The sequence below is a fragment of the Gobius niger genome, assembly GCF_951799975.1.
Source record: "Gobius niger genome assembly, contig: SCAFFOLD_128, whole genome shotgun sequence".
NCBI lineage: Eukaryota > Metazoa > Chordata > Actinopteri > Gobiiformes > Gobiidae > Gobius > Gobius niger.
In genome coordinates, this window is record NW_027639250.1 from 18,538 (window position 1) to 45,110 (window position 26,573).

At 45.8% G+C, this 26,573-nt stretch overlaps 1 protein-coding gene across 1 annotated transcript; it reads right to left on the reverse strand.

Annotated features, from left to right (window-relative positions):
- Nucleotides 1-436: 436 nt before the first annotated feature.
- Nucleotides 437-25,954, reverse strand: LOC306982694 (retinal guanylyl cyclase 2-like; the record flags this gene model as incomplete). The annotated part of the gene is made up of 23 exons (XM_079583160.1): nucleotides 437-570; nucleotides 651-736; nucleotides 1,083-1,168; nucleotides 2,144-2,242; nucleotides 2,414-2,588; nucleotides 7,469-7,537; nucleotides 8,601-8,724; nucleotides 8,995-9,158; nucleotides 9,230-9,387; nucleotides 9,794-9,937; nucleotides 10,037-10,190; nucleotides 10,329-10,505; nucleotides 10,585-10,668; nucleotides 11,098-11,214; nucleotides 11,895-11,979; nucleotides 12,055-12,130; nucleotides 12,353-12,572; nucleotides 16,099-16,248; nucleotides 17,798-17,953; nucleotides 19,607-19,749; nucleotides 21,494-21,643; nucleotides 24,532-24,762; nucleotides 25,735-25,954. 23 exons carry the CDS (start codon nucleotides 25,952-25,954, stop codon nucleotides 483-485), a joined length of 3,156 nt encoding a protein of 1,051 aa, XP_079439286.1. The 3' UTR covers nucleotides 437-482.
- Nucleotides 25,955-26,573: the final 619 nt, after the last annotated feature.

The window sequence follows — 26,573 nt, forward strand, 5'->3', positions numbered from 1 at the left end:
CGCTGGTGTGGTCCTGTAGCAGAGTGCAGGTGTTTCTTTTGGCTGATGTGGACCTACAGGTGGCGCTGGTGTGGTCCTGTAGCAGAGTGCAGGTGTTTCTTTTGGCTGATGTGGACCTACAGGTGGCGCTGTTTGCTGGTGTGGTCCTGTAGTGGAGCTGTTTGCTGGTGTGGTCCTGTAGCGGAGTGCAGGTGTTTCTTTTGGCTGATGTGGACCTACAGGTGGCGCTGTTTGCTGGTGTGGTCCTGTAGCAGAGTGCAGGTGTTTCTTTTGGCTGATGTGGACCTACAGGTGGCGCTGTTTGCTGGTGTGGTCCTGTAGCGGAGTGTAGGTGTTTCTTTTGGCTGATGTGGACCTACAGGTGGCGCTGGTGTGGTCCTGTAGCAGAGTGCAGGTGTTTCTTTTGGCTGATGTGGACCTACAGGTGGCGCTGTTTGCTGGTGTGGTCCTGTAGCAGAGTGCAGGTGTTTCTTTATGCTCGTTTACTTCTTCTGTTTTTTTTGGCGGTCCAGGAACTTCTGCCGTCGTGCGATTGGAATCTCTTCCAGAGAAATGCCATGGTTTCTCGCCCTGGAACGAGAACAGAAGAAATGTTTTAAAATGTGAGCAGTACTTTGTACTCAAGTTTAAATACAAATAATAATGTTTACCCTCCAAGGAGGTCCGGAGGAACTGGCAAAGGTTTGGTGAATCCGTCTCGACCAATCAGCCAATATGTGTCCTCTGATCCTTTGACCTGCATTTATACAAACAAAACTGTTCATTAACTGATATTACTAATAATAATACGAAGAAGAAGAAGAAGAAGAAGAAGAAGAAGAAGAAGAAGAAGAAGAAGAAGAAGAAGAAGAAATCAGTTTCTATAGCACTTTTCTGGACACTCAAAGAGTGTCGGCCCCTCCGACCACCACCACCTGCTCACTACATTCCCAGGCTTCCTCGTGTTCCTACACGGTCTCCCATCCAGGTCACGGGATTGGGCAGAGCAAAGGCAGTATGGCCACACATCTTTTCTCTAATCTTTATCTTACATAATAAAACTGTTCATAAACTGATCTGGTCGTCTCTCGTCTGGCGCTCACCTCGCTTTTCCTGGTGTCAAAGTGAAAGCCCAGTTTGAGGCTGGTGAGGACCTTCACGGTGCTGAAACTCAGGTGGATCCTGTAGGCTGTGAAGATCAGGACATACCACTCATTAGTCGATCATTATCATCTGTAGCACGTTTAAACAGGGCACTTCCAAAGTGCTGCACAAAATGTCTCCAATTAGAAGCTGTTCAGATGAGTTCTGTGCTTTGGCGGCCGCGTCGTGTGGGCATCCCTGTCAAAAGCACCGTCTTTAACGATGCTCTTGTAATGTAGTTTATTGTTATATTGTAGATTAAGATTTTTTTACATCATTATTTTAATCCACTACATTTAAAAAAAAAAAAACTAGCACACAAAATGTCTCATTTTCCATATAAAATTTATACATTATATAATTACATTTTGAAAATGTTGGTCAAAATACGCTTTGTAACAAAACATTTTTCAAATATCTCAAATATGGAAAAAGTTAAGGCCAAATTAAGAGCAAAAAAAAGTGCCACGAAATGCCCCAATGGAACACAAGGGTTAATCACTAGCACGGCACCTCCACTGGGGGGCGCCATTACGGTCTTCATCTCGTAAACGGACTCGTAGCAGTCTTGAGGTCTCTCAGTTTACAAGTTGTGAATCCCAGATCCCACGGCGTTCAAAGCCATTTTTACCACTAATGGTGGAATGCACCACTAGTCTATGGAGAATATCTGCTGACAGCCACAAACATGGCAGATCTCCATGGTAACAGTGGATTTTCCCAAAATCTATTGAGCTGGAACTAGCTACAGGTAAAATAGCTTAAAGTTAAGTAATTTAAAAAAAAAAACTTTCCCAGGATTTCAGTTTGTCGTTTTAATGCAGTTTGTGGAGGACAACTTGACTCCACATCATGCATTAAAAGTGTATAATGCACAGCGCCTCATGTAATCCTTATTTAAAAGTATAGAGTAAGTGCTATGCACAGCTTCAGGGTGAGCCTAACTGGGACATGTCTGGAATACCATGTGCATAAAGAAGGCTTTAACTGAGTAAGAGTTTTGACAAAACGTTTTGCTCACGCAGTCCTGTGGCCTCCATGTGCGACGCTGTGGTCACTGTGTCTCCAAACAGACAGTACCGGGGCATCGTCAGACCCACAACTCCAGCTACGACAGGCCCTTCAAGAAAACATATATTATTAATAGCAAATGGAAATCAAATAGGTCTGAGAGTTCACACTTTAGCTTCCTCTCAACGAGAGCAAGGAGAACTTCATGAATAAAGTCAAACCTTTTGAGGCAAATTTCACAATACTTCATTTTGAATGAGCTGAAATGAGCAGTGCAGACCTGAGTGCAGCCCGATGCGGATCTTCACTTTGATTTCAGGCATGTGTTTGATGCGAAAAGCTCCGATGGCGTGAAGAATGTCGAGGGACATGTGAGCCACCTCCGCCGCGTGACGACTGCCGTTTCTGTTGGGAACGCCACTTGCACACATGTACGCGTCTCCGATCGTCTCCACCTGCACATAAACGTGATTGTAGCTATTCATGTCCTGCCAGTCCTTCTAAAACACGTGACCGTGTGTACTGTGTGTTTCCCATGTCTTGATGTTTTTTTCTCTGTGCTTTGCCTTAACTTAACCGTGGTTGTAATTCTGTATCTCCTTTTGTAAAGCACATGGAATTTCCTTGTGTACGAAATGCACGGTATAAATAAAGTTGCCTTTCCTTGCCTGCCCCTGGCTGGAGAAGGAAGGTCTGTATGAATGTGTGTTTGATACTTTGATTTAGTGACTGTAGCCAAATGTAGGGGAGGATTGTGGACTTGTGGTGATAACTGACTGTGTAAAGACCACATAGGTCCCTCCATGTGAGTCACCCAGCAGGGGTGAACCAAAACCCTCTATAATGTCGTTCAGTATGAAGAACCCAATCACAGCAGGCATAGAATGTGTTTATTGTAATTGTTTTATTGTTTTACTGTTGTAATGCAGTGGTTTTCCTGTGTTAGTTGGGCGTGCAGGGAGATGTGACGACAAACGCCGACCTGGGACACTTTGCCATAGTTGTGTTGCCGGGAGTTAAACCTTTTTGTGGAGTATTAACGGTTTTGGAACTAACTCATCCAGGACGGAGGTGGATTAACTCTTCGCGGAGCTGCTGGGAGGGTCCGACTTCAGATGCACATTTTTACGTGCCTCAGATTGTCGTTTTGTGTTGTTCAACAGGTTTACGCTCGAGCGTTGTGGTCGTAAACATATGGCTATAAACTAGAGCCAAAGCTAATTCATGTGTTTGTTTGTTGGTTATTCACCCTGATGGTAAACAGATCTGCCCGTTACCTACAAGTGCATAGAAGCTTTATCGCCTTGGAAGAGACAGGTAAGTAATGGCAGTACTACAGTAGAAGTACTGTAGTAGTTATGGCAGTACTACAGTAGAAGTAGCAGTTATGGCAGTACTACAGTAGAAGTAGCAGTTATGGCAGTACTACAGTAGAAGTAGCAGTTATGGCAGTACTACAGTAGAAGTAGCAGTTATTGCAGTACTACAGTAGAAGTAGCAGTTATGGCAGTACTACAGTAGAAGTAGCAGTTATTGCAGTACTACAGTAGAAGTAGCAGTTATGGCAGTACTACAGTAGAAGTAGCAGTTATGACAGTACTACAGTAGAAGTAGCAGTTATGGCAGTACTACAGTAGAAGTAGCAGTTATGGCAGTACTACAGTAGAAGTAGCAGTTATGGCAGTACTACAGTTATAGTAGCAGTTATGGCAGTACTACAGTAGAAGCAGCAGTTATGGCAGTACTACAGTAGAAGTAGCAGTTATGGCAGTACTACAGTAGAAGTAGCAGTTATGGCAGTACTACAGTAGAAGTAGCAGTTATGGCAGTACTACAGTAGAAGTAGCAGTTATGGCAGTACTACAGTAGAAGTAGCAGTTATGGCAGTACTACAGTAGAAGCAGCAGTTATGGCAGTACTACAGTAGAAGTAGCAGTTATGGCAGTACTACAGTAGAAGTAGCAGTTATGACAGTACTACAGTAGAAGTAGCAGTTATGGCAGTACTACAGTAGAAGTAGCAGTTATTGCAGTACTACAGTAGAAGTAGCAGTTATGGCAGTACTACAGTAGAAGTAGCAGTTATTGCAGTACTACAGTAGAAGTAGCAGTTATGGCAGTACTACAGTAGAAGTAGCAGTTATTGCAGTACTACAGTAGAAGTAGCAGTTATGGCAGTACTACAGTAGAAGTAGCAGTTATGACAGTACTACAGTAGAAGTAGCAGTTATGGCAGTACTACAGTAGAAGTAGCAGTTATGGCAGTACTACAGTAGAAGTAGCAGTTATGGCAGTACTACAGTTATAGTAGCAGTTATGGCAGTACTACAGTAGAAGCAGCAGTTATGGCAGTACTACAGTAGAAGTAGCAGTTATGGCAGTACTACAGTTATAGTAGCAGTTATGGCAGTACTACAGTAGAAGTAGCAGTTATTGCAGTACTACAGTAGAAGTAGCAGTTATGGCAGTACTACAGTAGAAGTAGCAGTTATGACAGTACTACAGTAGAAGTAGCAGTTATGGCAGTACTACAGTAGAAGTAGCAGTTATGGCAGTACTACAGTAGAAGTAGCAGTTATGGCAGTACTACAGTTATAGTAGCAGTTATGGCAGTACTACAGTAGAAGCAGCAGTTATGGCAGTACTACAGTAGAAGTAGCAGTTATGGCAGTACTACAGTAGAAGCAGCAGTTATGGCAGTACTACAGTAGAAGTAGCAGTTATGGCAGTACTACAGTTATAGTAGCAGTTATGGCAGTACTACAGTAGAAGCAGCAGTTATGGCAGTACTACAGTAGAAGTAGCAGTTATGGCAGTACTACAGTAGAAGTAGCAGTTATGGCAGTACTACAGTAGAAGTAGCAGTTATGGCAGTACTACAGTAGAAGTAGCAGTTATGGCAGTACTACAGTAGAAGTAGCAGTTATGGCAGTACTACAGTAGAAGCAGCAGTTATGGCAGTACTACAGTAGAAGTAGCAGTTATGGCAGTACTACAGTAGAAGTAGCAGTTATGGCAGTACTACAGTTATAGTAGCAGTTATGGCAGTACTACAGTAGAAGCAGCAGTTATGACAGTACTACAGTAGAAGTAGCAGCTATGGCAGTACTACAGTAAAAGTAGCAGTTATGGCAGTACTACAGGAGAAGTAGCAGTAATGGCAGTACTACAGTAGAAGTAGCAGTTATGGCAGTACTACAGTAGAAGTAGCAGTTATGGCAGTACTACAGTAGAAGTAGCAGTTATGGCAGTACTACAGTAGAAGTAGCAGCTATGGCAGTACTACAGTAAAAGTAGCAGTTATGGCAGTACTACAGGAGAAGTAGCAGTTATGGCAGTACTACAGTAGAAGTAGCAGTTATGGCAGTACTACAGTAAAAGTAGCAGTTATGGCAGTACTACAGTAGAAGTAGCAGCTATGGCAGTACTACAGTAGAAGTAGCAGCTATGGCAGTACTACAGTAAAAGTAGCAGTTATGGCAGTACTACAGTAGAAGTAGCAGTTATGGCAGTACTACAGTAGAAGTAGCAGTTATGGCAGTACTACAGTAAAAGTAGCAGTTATGGCAGTACTACAGTAGAAGTAGCAGTTATGGCAGTACTACAGTAGAAGTAGCAGTTATGGCAGTACTACAGTAAAAGTAGCAGTTATGGCAGTACTACAGTAGAAGTAGCAGTTATGGCAGTACTACAGTAGAAGTAGCAGCTATGGCAGTACTACAGTAAAAGTAGCAGTTATGGCAGTACTACAGTAGAAGTAGCAGTTATGGCAGTACTACAGTAGAAGTAGCAGTTATGGCAGTACTACAGTAAAAGTAGCAGTTATGGCAGTACTACAGTAGAAGTAGCAGTTATGGCAGTGCTACAGTAGAAGTAGCAGTTATGACAGTACTACAGTAGAAGTAGCAGTTATGACAGTACTACAGTAGAAGTAGCAGTTATGACAGTACTACAGTAGAAGTAGCAGTTATGGCAGTACTACAGTAGAAGTAGCAGTTATGGCAGTACTACAGTAGAAGTAGCAGCTATGGCAGTACTACAGTAGAAGTAGCAGTTATGGCAGTACTACAGTAGAAGTAGCAGTTATGGCAGTACTACAGTAGAAGTAGCAGTTATGGCAGTACTACAGTAGAAGTAGCAGTTATGGCAGTACTACAGTAGAAGCAGCAGTTATGGCAGTACTACAGTAGAAGTAGCAGTTATTGCAGTACTACAGTAGAAGTAGCAGTTATGGCAGTACTACAGTAGAAGTAGCAGTTATGGCAGTACTACAGTAAAAGTAGCAGCTATGGCAGTACTACAGTAGAAGCAGCAGTTATGGCAGTACTACAGGAGAAGTAGCAGTAATGGCAGTACTACAGTAGAAGTAGCAGTTATGGCAGTACTACAGTAGAAGTAGCAGTTATGGCAGTACTACAGGAGAAGTAGCAGCTATGGCAGTACTACAGTAAAAGTAGCAGTTATGGCAGTACTACAGTAAAAGTAGCAGTTATGGCAGTATTACAGTAGAAGTAGCAGTTATGGCAGTACTACAGTAAAAGTAGCAGTTATGGCAGTACTACAGTAGAAGTAGCAGTTATGACAGTACTACAGTAAAAGTAGCAGTTATGGCAGTACTACAGGAGAAGTAGCAGCTATGGCAGTACTACAGTAAAAGTAGCAGTTATGGCAGTACTACAGTAAAAGTAGCAGTTATGGCAGTATTACAGTAGAAGTAGCAGTTATGGCAGTACTACAGTAAAAGTAGCAGTTATGGCAGTACTACAGTAGAAGTAGCAGTAATGGCAGTACTACAGTAGAATTAGCAGTTATGGCAGTACTACAGTAGAAGTAGCAGTAATGGCAGTACTACAGTAGAAGTAGCAGTAATGGCAGTACTACAGTAGAAGTAGCAGTAATGGCAGTACTACAGTAGAAGCAGCAGTTATGGCAGTACTACAGTAGAAGTAGCAGTAATGGCAGTACTACAGTAAAAGTAGCAGTTATGGCAGTACTACAGTAGAAGTAGCAGTAATGGCAGTACTACAGTAAAAGTAGCAGTTATGGCAGTACTACAGTAGAAGCAGCAGTTATGACAGTACTACAGTAGAAGTAGCAGTTATGGCAGTACTACAGTAGAAGTAGCAGTTATGGCAGTACTACAGTAGAAGCAGCAGTTATGACAGTACTACAGTAGAAGCAGCAGTTATGGCAGTACTACAGGAGAAGTAGCAGTTATGGCAGTACTACAGTAGAAGTAGCAGTTATGACAGTACTACAGTAGAAGTAGTAGTTATGGCAGTACTACAGGAGAAGTAGCAGTAATGGCAGTACTACAGTAGAAGTAGTAGTAGTACCTTATAAACATCATGTGAAGCAATGATCGCATCGAACATCGTGTAAAGATCATTTAACAAATCCACAACCTGCAACAGAAAAAAGACTTAGTACATGTGGGAAGTCCTGCATACGGCTTTAGGATTAAAGCAGTATGTTTCAGAGTACTGCAGTATGTTTCAGAGTACTGCAGTATGTTTCAGAGTACTGCAGTATGTTTCAAAGTACTGCAGTATGTTTCAGAGTACTGCAGTATGTTTCAGTGTATGTTTCTGAGTACTGCAGTATGTTTCAGAGTATGTTTCTGAGTACTGCAGTATGTTTCAGAGTACTGCAGTATGTTTCAGAGTACTGCAGTATGTTTCAGAGTACTGCAGTATGTTTCAGAGTACTGCAGTATGTTTCAGTGTATGTTTCTGAGTACTGCAGTATGTTTCAGTGTATGTTTCTGAGTACTGCAGTATGTTTCTGAGTACTGCAGTATGTTTCAGAGTATGTTTCTGAGTACTGCAGTATGTTTCAGAGTATGTTTCTGAGTACTGCAGTATGTTTCAGTGTATGTTTCAGAGTCCTGCAGTATGTTTCAGAGTCCTGCAGTATGTTTCAGAGTACTGCAGTATGTTTCAGAGTATGTTTCTGAGTACTGCAGTATGTTTCTGAGTACTGCAGTATGTTTCAGAGTCCTGCAGTATGTTTCAGAGTACTGCAGTATGTTTCAGAGTACTGCAGTATGTTTCAGTGTATGTTTCAGAGTCCTGCAGTATGTTTCAGAGTCCTGCAGTATGTTTCAGAGTACTGCAGTATGTTTCAGAGTATGTTTCTGAGTACTGCAGTATGTTTCAGAGTCCTGCAGTATGTTTCAGAGTCCTGCAGTATGTTTCAGAGTACTGCAGTATGTTTCAGTGTATGTTTCTGAGTACTGCAGTATGTTTCAGTGTATGTTTCAGAGTACTGCAGTATGTTTCAGAGTACTGCAGTATGTTTCAGAGTACTGCAGTATGTTTCAGTGTATGTTTCTGAGTACTGCAGCATGTTTCAGAGTACTGCAGAATGTTTCAGAGTCCTGCAGTATGTTTCAGAGTACTGCAGTATGTTTCAGAGTACTGCAGTATGTTTCAGAGTACTGCAGTATGTTTCAGAGTACTGCAGTACCTCGATGGGCTCGCTGAGGGCGGAGATGGTGGTGAAGCCCACGATGTCACTGAAATACAGTGTTGATTCCGAATAATGCTCTGGTTCCACTTTCTTCCCCTTTTTCAGAGACTGAGCCACAGACCTGCACAAAACAAACAACACTGGGTCCTTTCCACACAGATGGATAGATAGATAGATAGATAGATAGATAGACAGACAGACAGACAGACAGACAGACAGACAGACAGACAGACAGACAGACAGACAGACAGACAGACAGACAGACAGACAGACAGACAGACAGACAGACAGACAGACAGACAGACAGACAGACAGACAGACAGACAGACAGACAGACAGACAGACAGACAGACAGACAGATAGATAGATAGATAGATAGATAGATAGGTACTTGGGCAGTAGCTGCGACACCAGCTTTTCTGTCTTGGTTCTTTCCACCTCGAGCTCGTCAGTTCTTTCTCGGATTAAATCTTCTAAGTTAGAACTGTACTGCTCCAGCATACGCAGCATCGAGTCAATGATATTTGCCCGTTTCCCACGATTTATTCCACGGAACTGAAAAAGAACGTGCTTACAGTGACTCCCACAGATGACGACAAAATAATCATTATCAGCAACAAACAAACCTGTTTGAAAATGTCATCAAAGGTTGGTCGTTTGTGTGGATCCTCATTCAAGCACTCGTTCATTAAAAGCAGACACTCGATGGGCGCCTCGTCCACCGACACCACAGGCCTGCACTGAGGGGCCCCGGCAGGGGGGCTCTTCAGCTTCTGCAAGAGCTCTGCGCAGTGACAGTGTAATAGTTATTACAGATGTTGGCAGTTCTGTCAAGGCTTTATTTGCACATTACACTTCTTTCAGTTTCACTGCTGTGAGTTTGGGTTGTAAAAAAAACAAAATCTCTATGAATGTACAGGGTTAGGGTTTGGTTAGGGGAATATCCTGATGAAAGTACAGGGTTAGGGTTTGGTTAGGGGAATATCCTGATGAAAGTACAGGGTTAGGGTTTGGTTAGAGGAATATCCTGATGAAAGTACAGTAGGGGTTTGGTTAGAGGAATATCCTGATGAAAGTACAGGGTTAGGGTTTGGTTAGGGGAATATCCTGATGAAAGTACAGTTTTAGGGTTTGGTTAAGGGAATATCCAAATTGAAATATGGGTTTAGGGTTTGGGAAGAGGCTTATACCCTCGGCTGGCATGTCCATCATGGCGTAGGGTAGAGTCCTAGTGACGACCTCCTGAATGATGATGCCAAAACTGTATATATCTCCTGCGTAAGAACCTCCCTGGATGGGGTTCCTCAGCAGCTCAGGGGCCGTCCACAAGAGGCCTGTAATAGACAGTGCGACAAGGACACTTTCAATGACCTTTATCCAGTCAAACAGTGGGACCTCTGTGATATTCTACAGAGACTTCATCTGATATTTACCCTGAGGATCCTCATCGATGGGCAGACCCTGTGAGCGGAGGATCATGGGAAGTCCATAGTCAGTGATTTTCAGGACGAAGCGCCCGTCCACGAGGCAGTTTGTGGACTTCAGACGGCCGTGGCTCAGGCCTCGCAGGTGCAGGTACTTCATGCCCTGAAACAGTTTGAAATAAAATCAGAACGATCAGAAGCAGAAAATCCGGACAGCGTCCAAGCCAAGAGAAATCTCTCTTCACAAGAAACATCTACATATACAGAACAGGATCAAGAACAATGAGGGGAAAAGACTTGCCTTGATGAGGTCTATGAGCAGCGATGACTTGAACATCCAGTCCAGCCTCATGTTGCTGTCTGCGAGTAAATCGGCCAAACTTCCTCGGGGACAGTGTTCCACGACTAACGCAAACATCCCACAGTCCAGAAACAGCCCAATGTACAGGTTCAGGTTCTCGTGGCGCATTTCCCTCAGCTACAGGAGGATAAAACAGAGAAGCTAGGGCTGAGTGTGAGATGAGAGGTGATGAGGAGGACATGGAGCGAACACACACCTGACTGTAGAGGCTCTTAGTGCTTGAATTCACTGATGTCATGTTTTTACCGACTGGAATCTTCTTCAGCCAAACAAAGTCTCCCTGAAACAGATACTTCATTAGTGTAGTTGAGTATTTTCATAATAATAAAACTGAAATAACATTTCAGATAACCCTAACCCCTAAAAACAAAAACCATAAGGTCACCAATTATCAAAGGGTCATGAAATAACTACAATAGATCAAAACATTTGGTTACATTGCATCAGTTTAAAAGTGGCAGACACAACATGGCCGCCAGAACGTATTACTGGCTATCTCCTAGAGGGTCTTAGAGGGTTGGGGGATTTGTGTTTGTTCTGATCTCTAACATTCCCAGGTTGGGGCTCTTGGGAGTGAGTTAGGTTTGGGGTCTAAGGGGTTGAGGTTATGGTTATGGTTATGGTTATGGTTATGGTTATGGTTATGGTTATGGTTATGGTTATGGTTATGGTTATGGTTATGGGGTTAAGGTTAGTGGCTAATTCTGACCTCTAGCATTCCCACGTTGGAGCTCTCGGGAGTGGCCAGGATGTAGCTGCGAGCCATGGACTTCAGCGGAGTTTTAATCTCCAGCAAACTCCTCATGATCGATTCATCGTTCATTTTCTGCAACAAAAACAAAAGCAGAGACAGAGAGTTTACAGTGTGATGGCCACAGCAGAGAAGCATAAACCTGGCATCCATAATTAATACCCTCTGTACATTTTATACACGGGGATATATCAGTCTGGGCAAGGAGCTCGCTGTTGCTGCCTCTGCCCAACTCAAACGGATCTGTGCAATCAGAATCGTTTATTTGCGGTCACGTGGTGTTCGTGTACAGCAGCATGCTTGGGCAGAAATCTCCTCGACAACCTACACAGCGGCGCCCCGGGAGACCCAAGTTTTTCAAGTTTTTCGATTCAGTGGGAAATGACCAAAAACACATCGGCAATGGATGAGTTTTGCGATTCATAATTCTGTTTGAATATTGAAAAGAGCTAGCAGATTGCCCTTCACTGATTGGTTTACTTCACTTCCTGTTTGCTTGCACATGTAACGCTGTTGAACTCAAGTTGATGTGGAGTCTTACCAGATCTGGATTTTCCAGGATAGAGAAGCATGTGCTGAGTCTCTCTGAGTGGCTGCAGCTTGTGAATATTTGTGTGTTCTGAAATGTCTGACAATAGACCAATACTGTGATTTAAAACATCTATGTTGTTTATATAGAAACCTATGGGGAAAGTGTATTTTTGATCAATGTGTCTGTGATATGAGTGAGTGTTAGGGAAGGGTTAGGGTCACACCTTCTTAGAGACCTGTGTGTCAATGAAAACAATGTTGTCCAGACTGAAGACCAGTTTAGATGTTTTCACTCCGGGACGATACTTCCTGTTAGAGACAAATAAATTATTATCATTTATTATTATCATTTAATATTATTAATGAAGTACAATCTGCATTTACTTGAACCAATAATAAAATCCTCCAATAACACTGACGAGACCCAGGAACAGGAAGAGCATCGTTGCCATGTCCAGTCCTGAAAATACATATCTTTATTCATTTATTTCATATCATCTTTTTCTTTGGACAATGTTCCAATGGTCTTTCACACACTAGTGCGTACTACATCCTTCTCTCTGTCATCTAGCCTTGTCACCCCTCCCTCACATCTCACATGATCAACATTTTAAATGATGTTCCTCCTGCAGGCCCCAGGAAATACAGATATTACACATTACTTCTGTATAGCAGAACTCACCGGGGCTGCAGGCGTAGTCAGGGCTGAACCAGCAGAAAGCCTCGCTGCTCGGTTTTCCTCCAGGGAAAACAAAGGAGTGCGATAGTTGTTTGAGGCCCCCGATCAGTCCGTCCGTGTGGGCGGCGTCCAGACTGTACGTCGGAACAAAGCGGTCTCCGTCAGAGTCCAGAACCAAGAACTGAGCCTGAAGACCCAGTCCAGCCCGGCCGCCATATAACACCTAAGGAAAAACAGATACACGGCATTATACCTGCCCAAACTCTTACTCTGACACCTATGAACACATGACACAAGACCTGCCCTAACTCTAACCCTGACACCTACGAACACATGACACAAGACCTGCCCTAACTCTAACTCTGACACCTATGAACACATGACACAAGACCTGCCCTAACTCTAACCCTGACACCTACGAACACATGACACAAGACCTGCCCTAACTCTAACCCTGACACCTATGAACACACGACACAAGACCTGCCCTAACTCTGACCCTGACACCTACGAACACATGACACAAGACCTGCCCTAACTCTAACCCTGACACCTACGAACACACGACACAAGACCTGCCCTAACTCTAACCCTGACACCTACGAACACATGACACAAGACCTGCCCTAACTCTAATCCTGACACCTACGAACACATGACACAAGACCTGCCCTAACTCTAACTCTGACACCTATGAACACACGACACAAGACCTGCCCTAACTCTAACCCTGACACCTACGAACACATGACACAAGACCTGCCCTAACTCTAATCCTGACACCTACGAACACATGACACAAGACCTGCCCTAACTCTAACTCTGACACCTATGAACACATGACACAAGACCTGCCCTAACTCTAACCCTGACACCTACGAACACATGACACAAGACCTGCCCTAACTCTGACACCTACGAACACATGACACAAGACCTGCCCTAACTCTAACTCTGACACCTATGAACACATGACACAAGACCTGCCCTAACTCTGACACCTACGAACACATGACACAAGACCTGCCCTAACTCTGACACCTACGAACACATGACACAAGACCTGCCCTAACTCTAACTCTGACACCTATGAACACATGACACAAGACCTGCCCTAACTCTGACACCTACGAACACATGACACAAGACCTGCCCTAACTCTAACTCTGACACCTATGAACACATGACACAAGACCTGCCCTGACTCTAACTCTGACACCTACGAACACATGACACAAGACCTTCCCTAACTCTAACTCTGACACCTATGAACACATGACACAAGACCTGCCCTGACTCTAACCCTGACACCTATGAACACATGACACAAGACCTGCCCTGACTCTAACCCTGACACCTACGAACACATGACACAAGACCTGCCCTAACTCTAACTCTGACACCTACAAACACACGACACAAGACCTGCCCTAACTCTAACCCTGACACCTACGAACACACGACACAAGACCTGCCCTAACTCTAACTCTGACACCTACGAACACACGACACGAGACCTGCCCTGACTCTTACCCTGACACCTACAAACACATGACACAAGACCTGCCCTAACTCTAACTCTGACACCTACAAACACATGACACAAGACCTGCCCTAACTCTAACCCTGACACCTACAAACACATGACACAAGACCTGCCCTAACTCTAACTCTGACACCTACGAACACACGACACGAGACCTGCCCTGACTCTAACCCTGACACCTACGAACTCATGACACAAGACCTGCCCTGACTCTAACCCTGACACCTACGAACACACGACACAAGACCTGCCCTAACTCTATCTCTGACACCTACGAACATACGACACAAGACCTGCCCTAACTCTATCTCTGACACCTACAAACACACGACACAAGACCTGCCCTAACTCTAACCCTGACACCTACGAACACACGACACGAGACCTGCCCTAACTCTAACTCTGACACCTACGAACACACGACACAAGACCTGCCCTAACTCTAACCCTGACACCTATGAACACACGACACAAGACCTGCCCTAACTCTGACACCTACGAACACATGACACGAGACCTGCCCTAACTCTAACCCTGACACCTACGAACACACGACACGAGACCTGCCCTAACTCTAACCCTGACACCTATGAACACACGACACAAGACCTGCCCTAACTCTGACACCTACGAACACATGACACGAGACCTGCCCTAACTCTAACCCTGACACCTACGAACACACGACACGAGACCTGCCCTAACTCTAACCCTGACACCTACGAACACATGACACAAGACCTGCCCTAACTCTAACCCTGACACCTACGAACACATGACACAAGACCTGCCCTAACTCTAACTCTGACACAAGACCTGCCCTAACTCTAACCCTGACACCTACGAACACACGACACGAGACCTGCCCTAACTCTAACTCTGACACCTACGAACACATGACACAAGACCTGCCCTGACTCTAACCCTGACACCTACGAACACATGACACAAGACCTGCCCTAACTCTAACCCTGACACCTACGAACACATGACACAAGACCTGCCCTGACTCTGACACCTACGAACACATGACACAAGACCTGCCCTAACTCTGACACCTACGAACACATGACACGAGACCTGCCCTAACTCTAACCCTGACACCTACAAACACACGACACAAGACCTGCCCTAACTCTAACCTTGACACCTACGAACACATGACACGAGACCTGCCCTAACTCTAACCCTGACACCTACAAACACATGACACAAGACCTGCCCTAACTCAAACTCTGACACCTACGAACACACGACACAAGACCTGCCCTAACTCTAACCCTGACACCTACGAACACATGACACAAGACCTGCCCTAACTCAAACTCTGACACCTATGAACACATGACACAAGACCTGCCCTAACTCTAACTCTGACACCTATGAACACATGACACAAGACCTGCCCTAACTCTAACTCTGACACCTACGAACACATGACACAAGACCTGCCCTAACTCAAACTCTGACACCTACGAACACACGACACAAGACCTGCCCTAACTCTAACCCTGACACCTATGAACACACGACACAAGACCTGCCCTAACTCTAACCCTGACACCTACGAACACACGACACAAGGCCTGCCCTAACTCTAACCCTGACACCTACGAACACACGACACAAGACCTGCCCTAACTCTAACCCTGACACCTATGAACACACGACACAAGACCTGCCCTAACTCTAACCCTGACACCTATGAACACACGACACAAGACCTGCCCTAACTCTAACTCTGACACCTATGAACACATGACACAAGACCTGCCCTAACTCTAACTCTGACACCTATGAACCCACGACACAAGACCTGCCCTAACTCTAACCCTGACACCTACGAACACATGACACAAGACCTGCCCTGACTCTGACACCTACGAACACATGACACAAGACCTGCCCTAACTCTGACACCTACGAACACATGACACAAGACCTGCCCTAACTCTAACCCTGACACCTACAAACACACGACACAAGACCTGCCCTAACTCTATCTCTGACACCTATGAACACATGACACAAGACCTGCCCTAACTCTAACCCTGACACCTATGAACACATGACACAAGACCTGCCCTAACTCTAACTCTGACACAAGACCTGCCCTAACTCTAACCCGACACAAGACCTGCTCTAACTCTAACCCTGACACCTATGAACTGCTGGACGCGATTGTGCATGTTTAATGTTTTACCTGGTTGAATCCCTTGAAGGAAAATCCTCCTTCTGAATCCACCAAAGTCTTCCCTTTGACCCATCGTCCGCCGGTCGCTTTACGCCGCTCCTCGACGGCATTTGCCACGTAGTGCACCATGTTGTAGACGGAGCCAAACAGCGGGGACACCTTGAACGTGAGGAGACACAGGTTATAGAGTGGGGGCTGGTAAAACGTTCGAAACAATGGGCTGAAGCTACGGCGCAGCCTACGGGCAGCCTCCGGAAGTACGGGGTACAGCATTTAGTAGCTCTTTGAAGCAGCCTCACAGAGCTCAGTTAAAGGTACAGCTGAACACTGTGCGGAATCTACTTTGAGCATTCAGGAGTTGAGGCATTACTATTAAAATGTTATCCCAGTAATGGATAACACATTCAAAACATATGTCTTTGTTTACGTTTTTATTTTTTTTTGTGGCGATTTAGTATTAATTAGACTTTAAATCTAAATCGGCAAGATCCATTAAAATGTTCTGTGTTAATAATAATGTTTTTACTGTAATTTCTTGCTGATATTCAGACTATGACTGCAAGCATGAATTTCTGAAATAAACTTGAAACTAAAAACTTCTGAAAAGTTTGATTTTACCTAAATGTTCAAAATCGCTACATCTTGAGAAACCTCGTTTTGCATCTTTTCAGGTAGATTATTAATTTACACATTTTTAAAAGAAGGATGAATCATACAATAGTGAAAACACGCTTAACGCTGACGTTTCCCACTCGGGGAAACTTGTGGCTAAAGCAAGACTCGAATTGACATCAGCCCAGAAGCAACTGACGTGGACTTTACTCCAGGCCCACATTTAGTGACTTACTCCCACCTCTGGGACAGACTGACCTCAGTGGGGACAGACTGACCTCGATGGGGACGGACTGACCTCAGTGGGGACAGACTGACCTTGATGGGGACAGACTGACCTCAGTTGTGGACAGACTGACCTCGATGGGGACAGACTGACCTCAGTGGGGACGGACTGACCTCAGTTGTGGACAGACTGACCTCGATGGGGACAGACTGACCTCAGTGGGGACAGACTGACCTCAGTGGGGACAGACTGACCTCGATGGGGACAGACTGACCTCAGTGGGGACGGACTGACCTCGATGGGGGACAGAGTGACCTCAGTGGGGACAGACTGACCTCAGTGGGGACGGACAGACCTCGATGGGGACAGACTGACCTCAGTGGGGGACAGACTGACCTCGATGGGGGACAGACTGACCTCAGTGGGGGACAGACTGACCTCAGTGGGGGACAGACTGACCTCGATGGGGGACAGACTGACCTCGATGGGGGACACACTGACCTCAGTGGGGGACAGACTGACCTCAGTGGGGACAGACTGACCTCAGTGGGGACAGACTGACCTCAGTGAGGGACAGACTGACCTCAGTGAGGGACAGACTGACCTCAGTGGGGGACAGACTGACCTCGATGGGGACAGAGTGACCTCGATGGGGGACAGACTGACCTCAGTGGGGACAGACTGACCTCAGTGGGGACAGACTGACCTCAGTGGGGACAGACTGACCTCAGGGGGGACAGACTGACCTCAGTGCAGGACAGACTGACCTCAGGGGGGACAGACTGACCTCAGTGAGGGACAGACTGACCTCAGTGGGGGACGGACTGACCTCAGTGGGGACAGACTGACCTCAGTTGCAGACAGACTGACCTCGGTTGCCGACAGAGACGTCCTGATTTCCCGTTGGATCTGCGCCTCCCTGAACACCTCGTAGAAGCTGCGGTCCGACGCCATGGTAACAGTTAGGACGGCGCTGTAGGCGTGTCTGAGGCGAGTGCTGTTGGTGAGCTGAGGATATGCCACGTCCTATTGGACCAGAGCAAACCAATCACAGAGCAGCACATTTTAAAACAGGTGCAGCAACAATAAAGAATGTTACTAATTATTTTACTAATACTATTTCAGTTTCATAAAAGTAAGGTTTCTACCAGACAAATACATCAGATTAAGAGAACAGCTGCTACAAAGCAGCAAACAGGTACAGTGGGGGGAAAAGTATTTGGTCAGTTTCCCATAGAATTTCTATTGGATTTTGTTCAAACACTTGTTTTCCCCACTGTATTTGAAGCTGCTGGTGCCTCTGGAGTCTCTGAACATGAAGGTGTCGGACCCTCCAGAGGCTGCAGCTGTGCATAAACCTTCTCTCCGGCCTCCCCTAAACTGTTCATTAAAGCTCAAGCAGAAACGGCTGCAGTGGCTCAGAAATACATGAGACTCATTTTAAACAGTCTTGTTCACTGATGAGGCCGTGTGACCCTGGATGGATGGAGTAGTCTATAAAATGTAATGAAACGCTGCTGTGCATAATAATTTGGAACGATAAATAATGAAATACTGTTATCATTGGGAGCTTTTTCAGATAAAAATGATCCTCTAACAGTTAAAGACTTGAAAATTATGCAGATTATCTATCTATCTATCTATCTGTCTGTCTGTCTGTCTGTCTGCCTGTCTGTCTGTCTGTCTGTCTGTCTGTCTGTCTGTCTGTCTGTCTGTCTGTCTGTCTGTCTGTCTGTCTGTCTGCCTGCCTGCCTGCCTGTCTGTCTGTCTGTCTGTCTGTCTGTCTGTCTGTCTGTCTGTTTATCAGAAGGAAGACCTCATGGTTCTAACCAAGACCTGTCAGTCTCTCATAAGGTTCTTCTGAACTGCTCTTTGTCTGACCCGTCACCTTGGACCTGTTTGCTATGGGAGACCCAGGTCTGGGGCACGAAGCTCTTGACAGCAGAGCTCCCAGGGTCATTCCGGCACTCAAACCCCTCCACCACGTTAAAGTGGAACATTGGCTGCTATTGAAAGGGCAGCCAATAGCAGCTAACCCTAACCCTGGTGCTTTCGACCAATCAGCAGCGAGTTCATGCACAGGATCAGCACTAAAACAGGAGGTAAGTAACAGGAAGTCTGAAATATGTTACAATACAAATAGCAGAATTTTATAATGCATAAGAAAAGTCGCAGCAGTTTTGTGGCTGGTTGGCTTTAATTTTAACAAGGAGTCTCAGTTGGAAGTCGCTTGCTCAACAGGCCCAATGTTTTTATCAATTTTGAAACGTACCTGAAGTCACTCCAAGATTGTCAACAGTGAAGCGGAAAAAGGACACGAGTGGCCCAGTTTGGCGGGGGGTTAAAACTTCCAAATATTCTCTGTTGTTCTTTTGTTCAAAGACAGAAAACGGATTTACATAAACAAGACTTTGGTTCGTTTCCAAGACCTTTGACAAAAACGTCTTGAATCGGGCCTAAAAGTATCAGGTCTAGATTATTTTTATTGAGAAGTGGCTGAAATGTGTTGAATGCAGCTTGGGCCGGCCATCAACGAAGATTGTATCATTATCATTACTTCAAGAGTGGGATAATGGGGTCAGGAGGACGGGCTCATTTACTTTAAAAAATCAGAGAGTCAGATACAAAGTAGACTTTTGCCCAGGCACTTATGTTTGTAGGGTTAGAAGTATAACGTACCTGGAAGGGGAGGGCGTACAGCAGAGCATCGTATGGGATGAACACGTATCCGTCTGAGATCATGCCCATGTCAAGAGCAGCCAATAGCACCTCTTTCTGGCGCTCTCCACCAATCAGCAGCGAGGTCATGCACAGGATCACCACTGAAACAGGAGGTAAGTAACAGGAAGTCTGAAATCTGTTTCTGTTAAACAAATGACCAATGAACTGCAAAACAGCCGCAGCTGATGGGTTAGTTATTTTCTCTTTTTGAAACTGCAGCTCCCATTATTACCCATTATTACCCATTATTACCCATTATTACCCATTATTACCCATTATTACCCATTATTACCCCCACTAGCATCAAAACTGGTGAAATAACCACCAACTGTAAATCTGCATTACTTCATCCTCTTTTTAAAGATGGTGAATGGTCTGACCTGAACAATGATAGAACTATCTCTATATCACCCTCTGCATCCACAATCATGAAAAAACGTGTCAATAAACAGCTGATGAGTTACATGGAGGACAAAAACACACTGACTCGTGCACACTCAGGGTTCCGTTCAGGCCATGTCTGTGTCACAGCTGTTCTCAAAGTCCATGACAACAATAATCTGCTCTGGACTCTAAGCAACACTGTCTTTAGAGATCTAGAAAAGCCTTCCATTCGGTGAACCCATGGTTTTAATATAACGACTCAGACAGACTGGGGTTTCTGATCCGTCCTTGATATGGTTCTTAAAGTTTCTGTTCTCTCAGTATTCTCGTCCTATTGGTGTTTCCAAAGGGGTGCCTCAGGGATCCATCCAAGGTCCAACTTTGTTATTGATATACATAAATTGACATCCCTAAAACCATTAGCAAATAATAACAACAATAATAATATTGGCATTGGTTTTGTATAGCACTTTTCATTCATTCCATACTTGGTGATGCTAAGCAACTTTTGTAGCCACAACTGCCCTGAGGTAAACTGACAGAAGCAAGGCTACCAGTGTGCGCCATCGGCCCCTCCCACCAACAACCACTCGTTCACACAACATTCACCCAGGCTTCCTGGTGTTACCAAACGGTCTCCCATTCAAGTAGCTGCTTAGCTTCCAAGATCTGACGGGATGGGGCGGAGCAAAGGTGGTTTGGCCCCCCCTAACAAAGGAAGTGTACACCTGTATGCAGACACTGTTCTGTGTTCTAGTGGCGCATCCCCAGAAATAATTACTCAGAATCTACAAGAAAGCTTCCTCAATCTTCAAGAGGCATTTACAGATTTGAAGCTCTCACTCAATCTGAAGAAGACAAAGATAATTTGATCGTAAAAGGTCTGCTGACTCAACTCAATCCTAGAGCAAGTTACTTAATATTAGTACTTGGGAAGATAAACCATTATCCTTCAACATCACATTATCATGTTATTAGTAAATATTTAAGCTAAACTGGGCTTTTTGCTGAATGTCATTGTGAAAATGTTCATTCTTCCTCTGTTTCACGATGGAGACATTATTCATCGCAAAGGTCGACCCCCTACAGGACACGTCACACTGAACTTTACTCTCGGGTGAACTGGCCACCTCTGGAGTCCAGCTGTTGCAGCCCCCCCTCCAGGTATAACACCAGATCGTCACAGATTATAAAGCTACAAGTTGCTGAGACCAATTCCTCCTTTGGCCTCTCGTTCTGCTGCTGCTCAGGACTGGATTCTGCCCAAAATAAATCAGAGCTGAATCACTGATCTCACTCACAGATGTTTTACTGATGAAAGATTTTATTTCCCTTTCCCAGTTGGTGAACACTCAGCGCTTTCAGGCCGACTTTGTCAATAAGAACTCAATGTTTTGCCTGATAAAGTAAAGGAAACAAATAATATTGAAAAAGTCTGATGGCCTAGTGGTTAAGCTGCACCTTTGACATGTCCCGCCTCCCGGATGGTGGTCAGAGCGTCCTGTGGTCGTCCGTTTGTCTCCATGAAAACCACGGGTTCAACGGGTAAACCCAGCGCCCGCAGCCCAGACGCCAGCTCCTCCCCGGTGCCCTTCCAGAGGTCAGAGGGGTCTGCAGAGAGGTCAGAGGTCAGAGGGGTCTGCAGAGAGGTCAGAGGTCAGAGGGGTCTGTGCAGAGAGGTCAGAGGTCAGAGGTCAGAGGGGTCTGTGCAGAGAGGTCAGAGGTCAGAGGGGTCTGTGCAGAGAGAGGTCAGAGGTCAGAGGGGTCTGTACAGAGAGGTCAGAGGTCAGAGGGGTCTGCAGAGAGGTCAGAGGTCAGAGGGGTCTGTACAGAGAGGTCAGAGGGGTCTGTGCAGAGAGAGGTCAGAGGGGTCTGTGCAGAGGCCAGGGGTCAGAGGTCAGAGGTCAGAGGGGTCTGCAGAGAGAGGTCAGAGGGATCTGTGCAGAGGCCAGGGGTCAGAGGTCAGAGGTCAGAGGGGTCTGCAGAGAGAGGTCAGAGGGATCTGTGCAGAGAGAGGTCAGAGGTCAGAGGGGTCTGCAGAGAGAGGTCAGAGGGATCTGTGCAGAGAGAGGTCAGAGGTCAGAGGGGTCTGTGCAGAGAGGTCAGAGGTCAGAGGGGTCTGTGCAGAGAGAGGTCAGAGGGGTCTGCAGAGAGGTCAGAGGGGTCTGTGCAGAGAGAGGTCAGAGGTCAGAGGGGTCTGTACAGAGAGGTCAGAGGGGTCTGTGCAGAGAGAGGTCAGAGGTCAGAGGGGTCTGTACACAGAGGCCAGAGGTCAGAGGGGTCTGTGCAGAGAGGCCAGAGGTCAGAGGGGTCTGTGCAGAGAGAGGTCAGAGGGGTCTGCAGAGAGAGGTCAGAGGTCAGAGGGGTCTGTACACAGAGGCCAGAGGTCAGAGGGGTCTGTGCAGAGGCCAGGGGTCAGAGGTCAGAGGTCAGAGGGGTCTGCAGAGAGAGGTCAGAGGGATCTGTGCAGAGAGAGGTCAGAGGTCAGAGGGGTCTGTGCAGAGAGGTCAGAGGGGTCTGTGCAGAGAGGTCAGAGGTCAGAGGGGTCTGTGCAGAGAGAGGTCAGAGGTCAGAGGTCAGAGGGGTCTGTGCAGAGAGGCCAGAGGTCAGAGGTCAGAGGGATCTGTGCAGAGAGAGGTCAGAGGTCAGAGGGGTCTGTGCAGAGAGGTCAGAGGTCAGAGGGGTCTGTGCAGAGAGAGGTCAGAGGTCAGAGGTCAGAGGGGTCTGTGCAGAGAGAGGTCAGAGGTCAGAGGGATCTGTGCAGAAAGAGGTCAGAGGTCAGAGGGGTCTGTGCAGAGAGGTCAGAGGTCAGAGGGATCTGTGCAGAAAGAGGTCAGAGGTCAGAGGGGTCTGTGCAGAGAGGTCAGAGGTCAGAGGTCAGAGGGGTCTGTGCAGAGAGAGGTCAGAGGTCAGAGGGATCTGTGCAGAAAGAGGTCAGAGGTCAGAGGGATCTGTGCAGAAAGAGGTCAGAGGTCAGAGGGGTCTGTGCAGAGAGGTCAGAGGTCAGAGGGATCTGTGCAGAAAGAGGCCAGAGGTCAGAGGGGTCTGTGCAGAGAGGTCAGAGGTCAGAGGTCAGAGGGGTCTGTGCAGAGAGAGGTCAGAGGTCAGAGGGATCTGTGCAGAGAGAGGTCAGAGGTCAGAGGGGTCTGTGCAGAGAGGCCAGAGGTCAGAGGTCAGAGGGATCTGTGCAGAGAGAGGTCAGAGGGGTCTGTACACAGAGGTCAGAGGGATCTGTGCAGAGAGAGGTCAGAGGTCAGAGGTCAGAGGGGTCTGTACACAGAGGTCAGAGGGATCTGTGCAGAGAGAGGTCAGAGGTCAGAGGGATCTGTGCAGAAAGAGGTCAGAGGTCAGAGGGGTCTGTGCAGAGAGGTCAGAGGTCAGAGGGATCTGTGCAGAAAGAGGCCAGAGGTCAGAGGGGTCTGTGCAGAGAGGTCAGAGGTCAGAGGTCAGAGGGGTCTGTGCAGAGAGAGGTCAGAGGTCAGAGGGATCTGTGCAGAGAGAGGTCAGAGGTCAGAGGGGTCTGTGCAGAGAGGTCAGAGGTCAGAGGTCAGAGGTCAGAGGGGTCTGTGCAGAGAGAGGTCAGAGGTCAGAGGGGTCTGTGCAGAGAGGTCAGAGGTCAGAGGTCAGAGGTCAGAGGGGTCTGTGCAGAGAGAGGTCAGAGGTCAGAGGGGTCTGTGCAGAGAGAGGTCAGAGGTCAGAGGGGTCTGTGCAGAGAGAGGTCAGAGGGGCCTGTACAGAGAGGTCAGAGGTCAGAGGTCAGAGGGGTTCACTGTGAAATGTTTCCATTTCACAGAGAACTGAGAGAATCCTTTACATCTGTACCTGATACACAAAACACAGCAGTACAAGTATTTGAAAACTCACACCAACTAAAACACCAACATGAGCCCAGTGAGGTTGTAGTAGTAGTAGTAGTAGTAGTAGTAGCAGTAGTAGTAGTAGTAGTAGTAGTAGCAGTAGTAGTAGTAGTAGTAGTAGTAGTAGTAGTAGTAGTAGTAGTAGTAGTAGCAGTAGTAGTAGTAGTAGTAGTAGTAGCAGTAGTAGTAGCAGTAGTAGTAGTAGTAGTAGCAGTAGTAGTAGCAGTAGTAGTAGTAGTAGTAGTAGTAGTAGTAGTAGTAGTAGTAGTAGCAGTAGTAGAAGCAGTAGTAGTAGTAGTAGTAGTAGTAGTAGTAGTAGTAGTAGTAGTAGTAGTAGCAGTAGTAGTAGTAGTAGTAGTAGTAGTAGTAGTAGCAGTAGTAGTAGCAGTAGTAGTAGTAGTAGTAGCAGTAGTAGTAGCAGTAGTAGTAGTAGTAGTAGTAGTAGTAGTAGTAGTAGTAGTAGTAGCAGTAGTAGTAGCAGTAGTAGTAGTAGTAGTAGTAGTAGCAGTAGTAGTAGTAGTAGTAGTAGTAGTAGTAGTAGCAGTAGTAGTAGCAGTAGTAGTAGTAGTAGTAGTAGTAGTAGTAGTAGTAGCAGTAGTAGTAGTAGTAGTAGTAGCAGTAAAAGTATTCAAACACTTGTACCTGTTAAGATACCCACATGAGCCCAGCCGAAGTGGCGTAAAACGGTGAACAGGACTTTTGTGGGCGGAGTCAGCGGTGGCAGGTTGGGCCAATCAGCATCCAAGCATCCGGGAGAGGCCAGTCCCGCCTCCCAGTGCTTGGCCAATAGGGACGCAGCATGACAGAGAGCGGGGTTAAAGGGGCCGATGTAGGCGTGGCCATAGCCCTCCATTTCCGTCAGGTCCATCAGAGCTGAAGAAGAAATATATAATATACATTATTTATGTATGATCAGTGTTGGTCATCATGCGTGTCCATGTGGTCATCATGCGTGTCCATGTGGTCATCATGCGTGTCCATGTGGTCATCATGCGTGTCCATGTGGTCACGTCTGTCATCTTGCGTGTCCATGTGGTCACGTGTGTCACGTGTCCGATAAGCGTGTGCGACAGGCGTCAGACTCTCGCTGAAAACAGTTCTTTTACCCGTGACTTTGAAAGTGTTTTATCTGCACTCTTATATCTTTATGTTGATGTTTTATGGATTGATTTGATCTGTTTTCTCATTTTATCCAACTGTGAAGAATTTGAATCTGGTTGTGTATTAATTGTGCTCTGCATTTAAACTTGCCTTGTTTGGTTTAGTTTATTTAATCAGGACAATGTGCAGTTACATTAAAACCACGGCTACACCAGACTTAGCACTACCTTCATTTCCATCTGTGACACAATTAAAGTTACATAACAGAGTCATGTTGGAGGATGTGCAGCTCGCACCAGTGTCATACATACAGTATGTTTATGTGTTTCCACTTTTACTTCTTTAGAAGTTTTTATGTTTACATGTTTAATGAAAGTATGGGTGAACCTTTGGAGGCAGCGCAGCTCTCATCAGTGTGTTACTGGTGTTAAAGTGTAAGAGTAGAACATTAACAGCATGTTTGTATGTTTGTATGTTTGTATGTTTACATGTTTATATAGGAAAGTTTGGGTGAACCTTTGGAGGCGGCGCAGCTCTCATCAGTGTGTTAAAGATGTTAAAGTGTAAGAGTAGAACATTAACAGCATGTTTGTATGTTTGTATGTTTGTATGTTTGTATGTTTACATGTTTAATGAAAGTTTGGGTGAACCTCTGGAGTCGGCGCAGCTCTCATCAGTGTGTTATTGGTGTTAAAGTGTAAGAGTAGAACATTAACAGCATGTTTAATGAAAGTATGGGTGAACCTTTGGAGGCGGCGCAGCTCTCATCCAACAGCGTCACATCGTACCAGTACCCGAGTCGGGCGTTGCTGCGTAACCGTGACAACGCCAGGTTCACCGCCGTCGAGGCCATGGCGCGGGAATACAGCGGGTCACATGACCACGGGCCAATCAGAGCCAGTTTAAAGGTTGCCGCCCACAACCCCGGGAACAGCAGCAACAGACACGCCCCCGATAGTTGCATGTTCCTGAGAGAGAGAGAGAGAGAGACAAGTTCATCAAGCATTGTTCCGGAGGGAGAGAGAACTTCATAAAGAAATATTCCCAAAGCAAAGGAAAGTTTATAAAGTAATGTAATGTAGTGATGAATGTCATGATCAGTTCCCCTGATTTTTAATCCTATCTCCTGCGATGCTCCGGTCATTTCTCTTGCTAATCTCCCGATTTTAATGGAAGGAAACATGTCTGTCGTAGGATCTGGCCGCCCTGTCCTGGAGAAGAAGCGCCTCTGCATCTCTGTCATCGCTCTGTAGAATATCCTCTGTCATCGCTCTGTAGAATATACTCTGTCATCGCTCTGTAGAATATCCTCTGTCATCGCTCTGTAGAATATACTCTGTCATCGCTCTGTAGAATATACTCTGTCATCGCTCTGTAGAATATCCTCTGTCATCGCTCTGTAGAATATACTCTGTCATCGCTCTGTAGAATATCCTCTGTCATCGCTCTGTAGAATATCCTCTGTCATCGCTCTGTAGAATATCCTCTGTCATCGCTCTGTAGAATATCCTCTGTCATCGCTCTGTAGAATATACTCTGTCATCGCTCTGTAGAATATCCTCTGTCATCGCTCTGTAGAATAT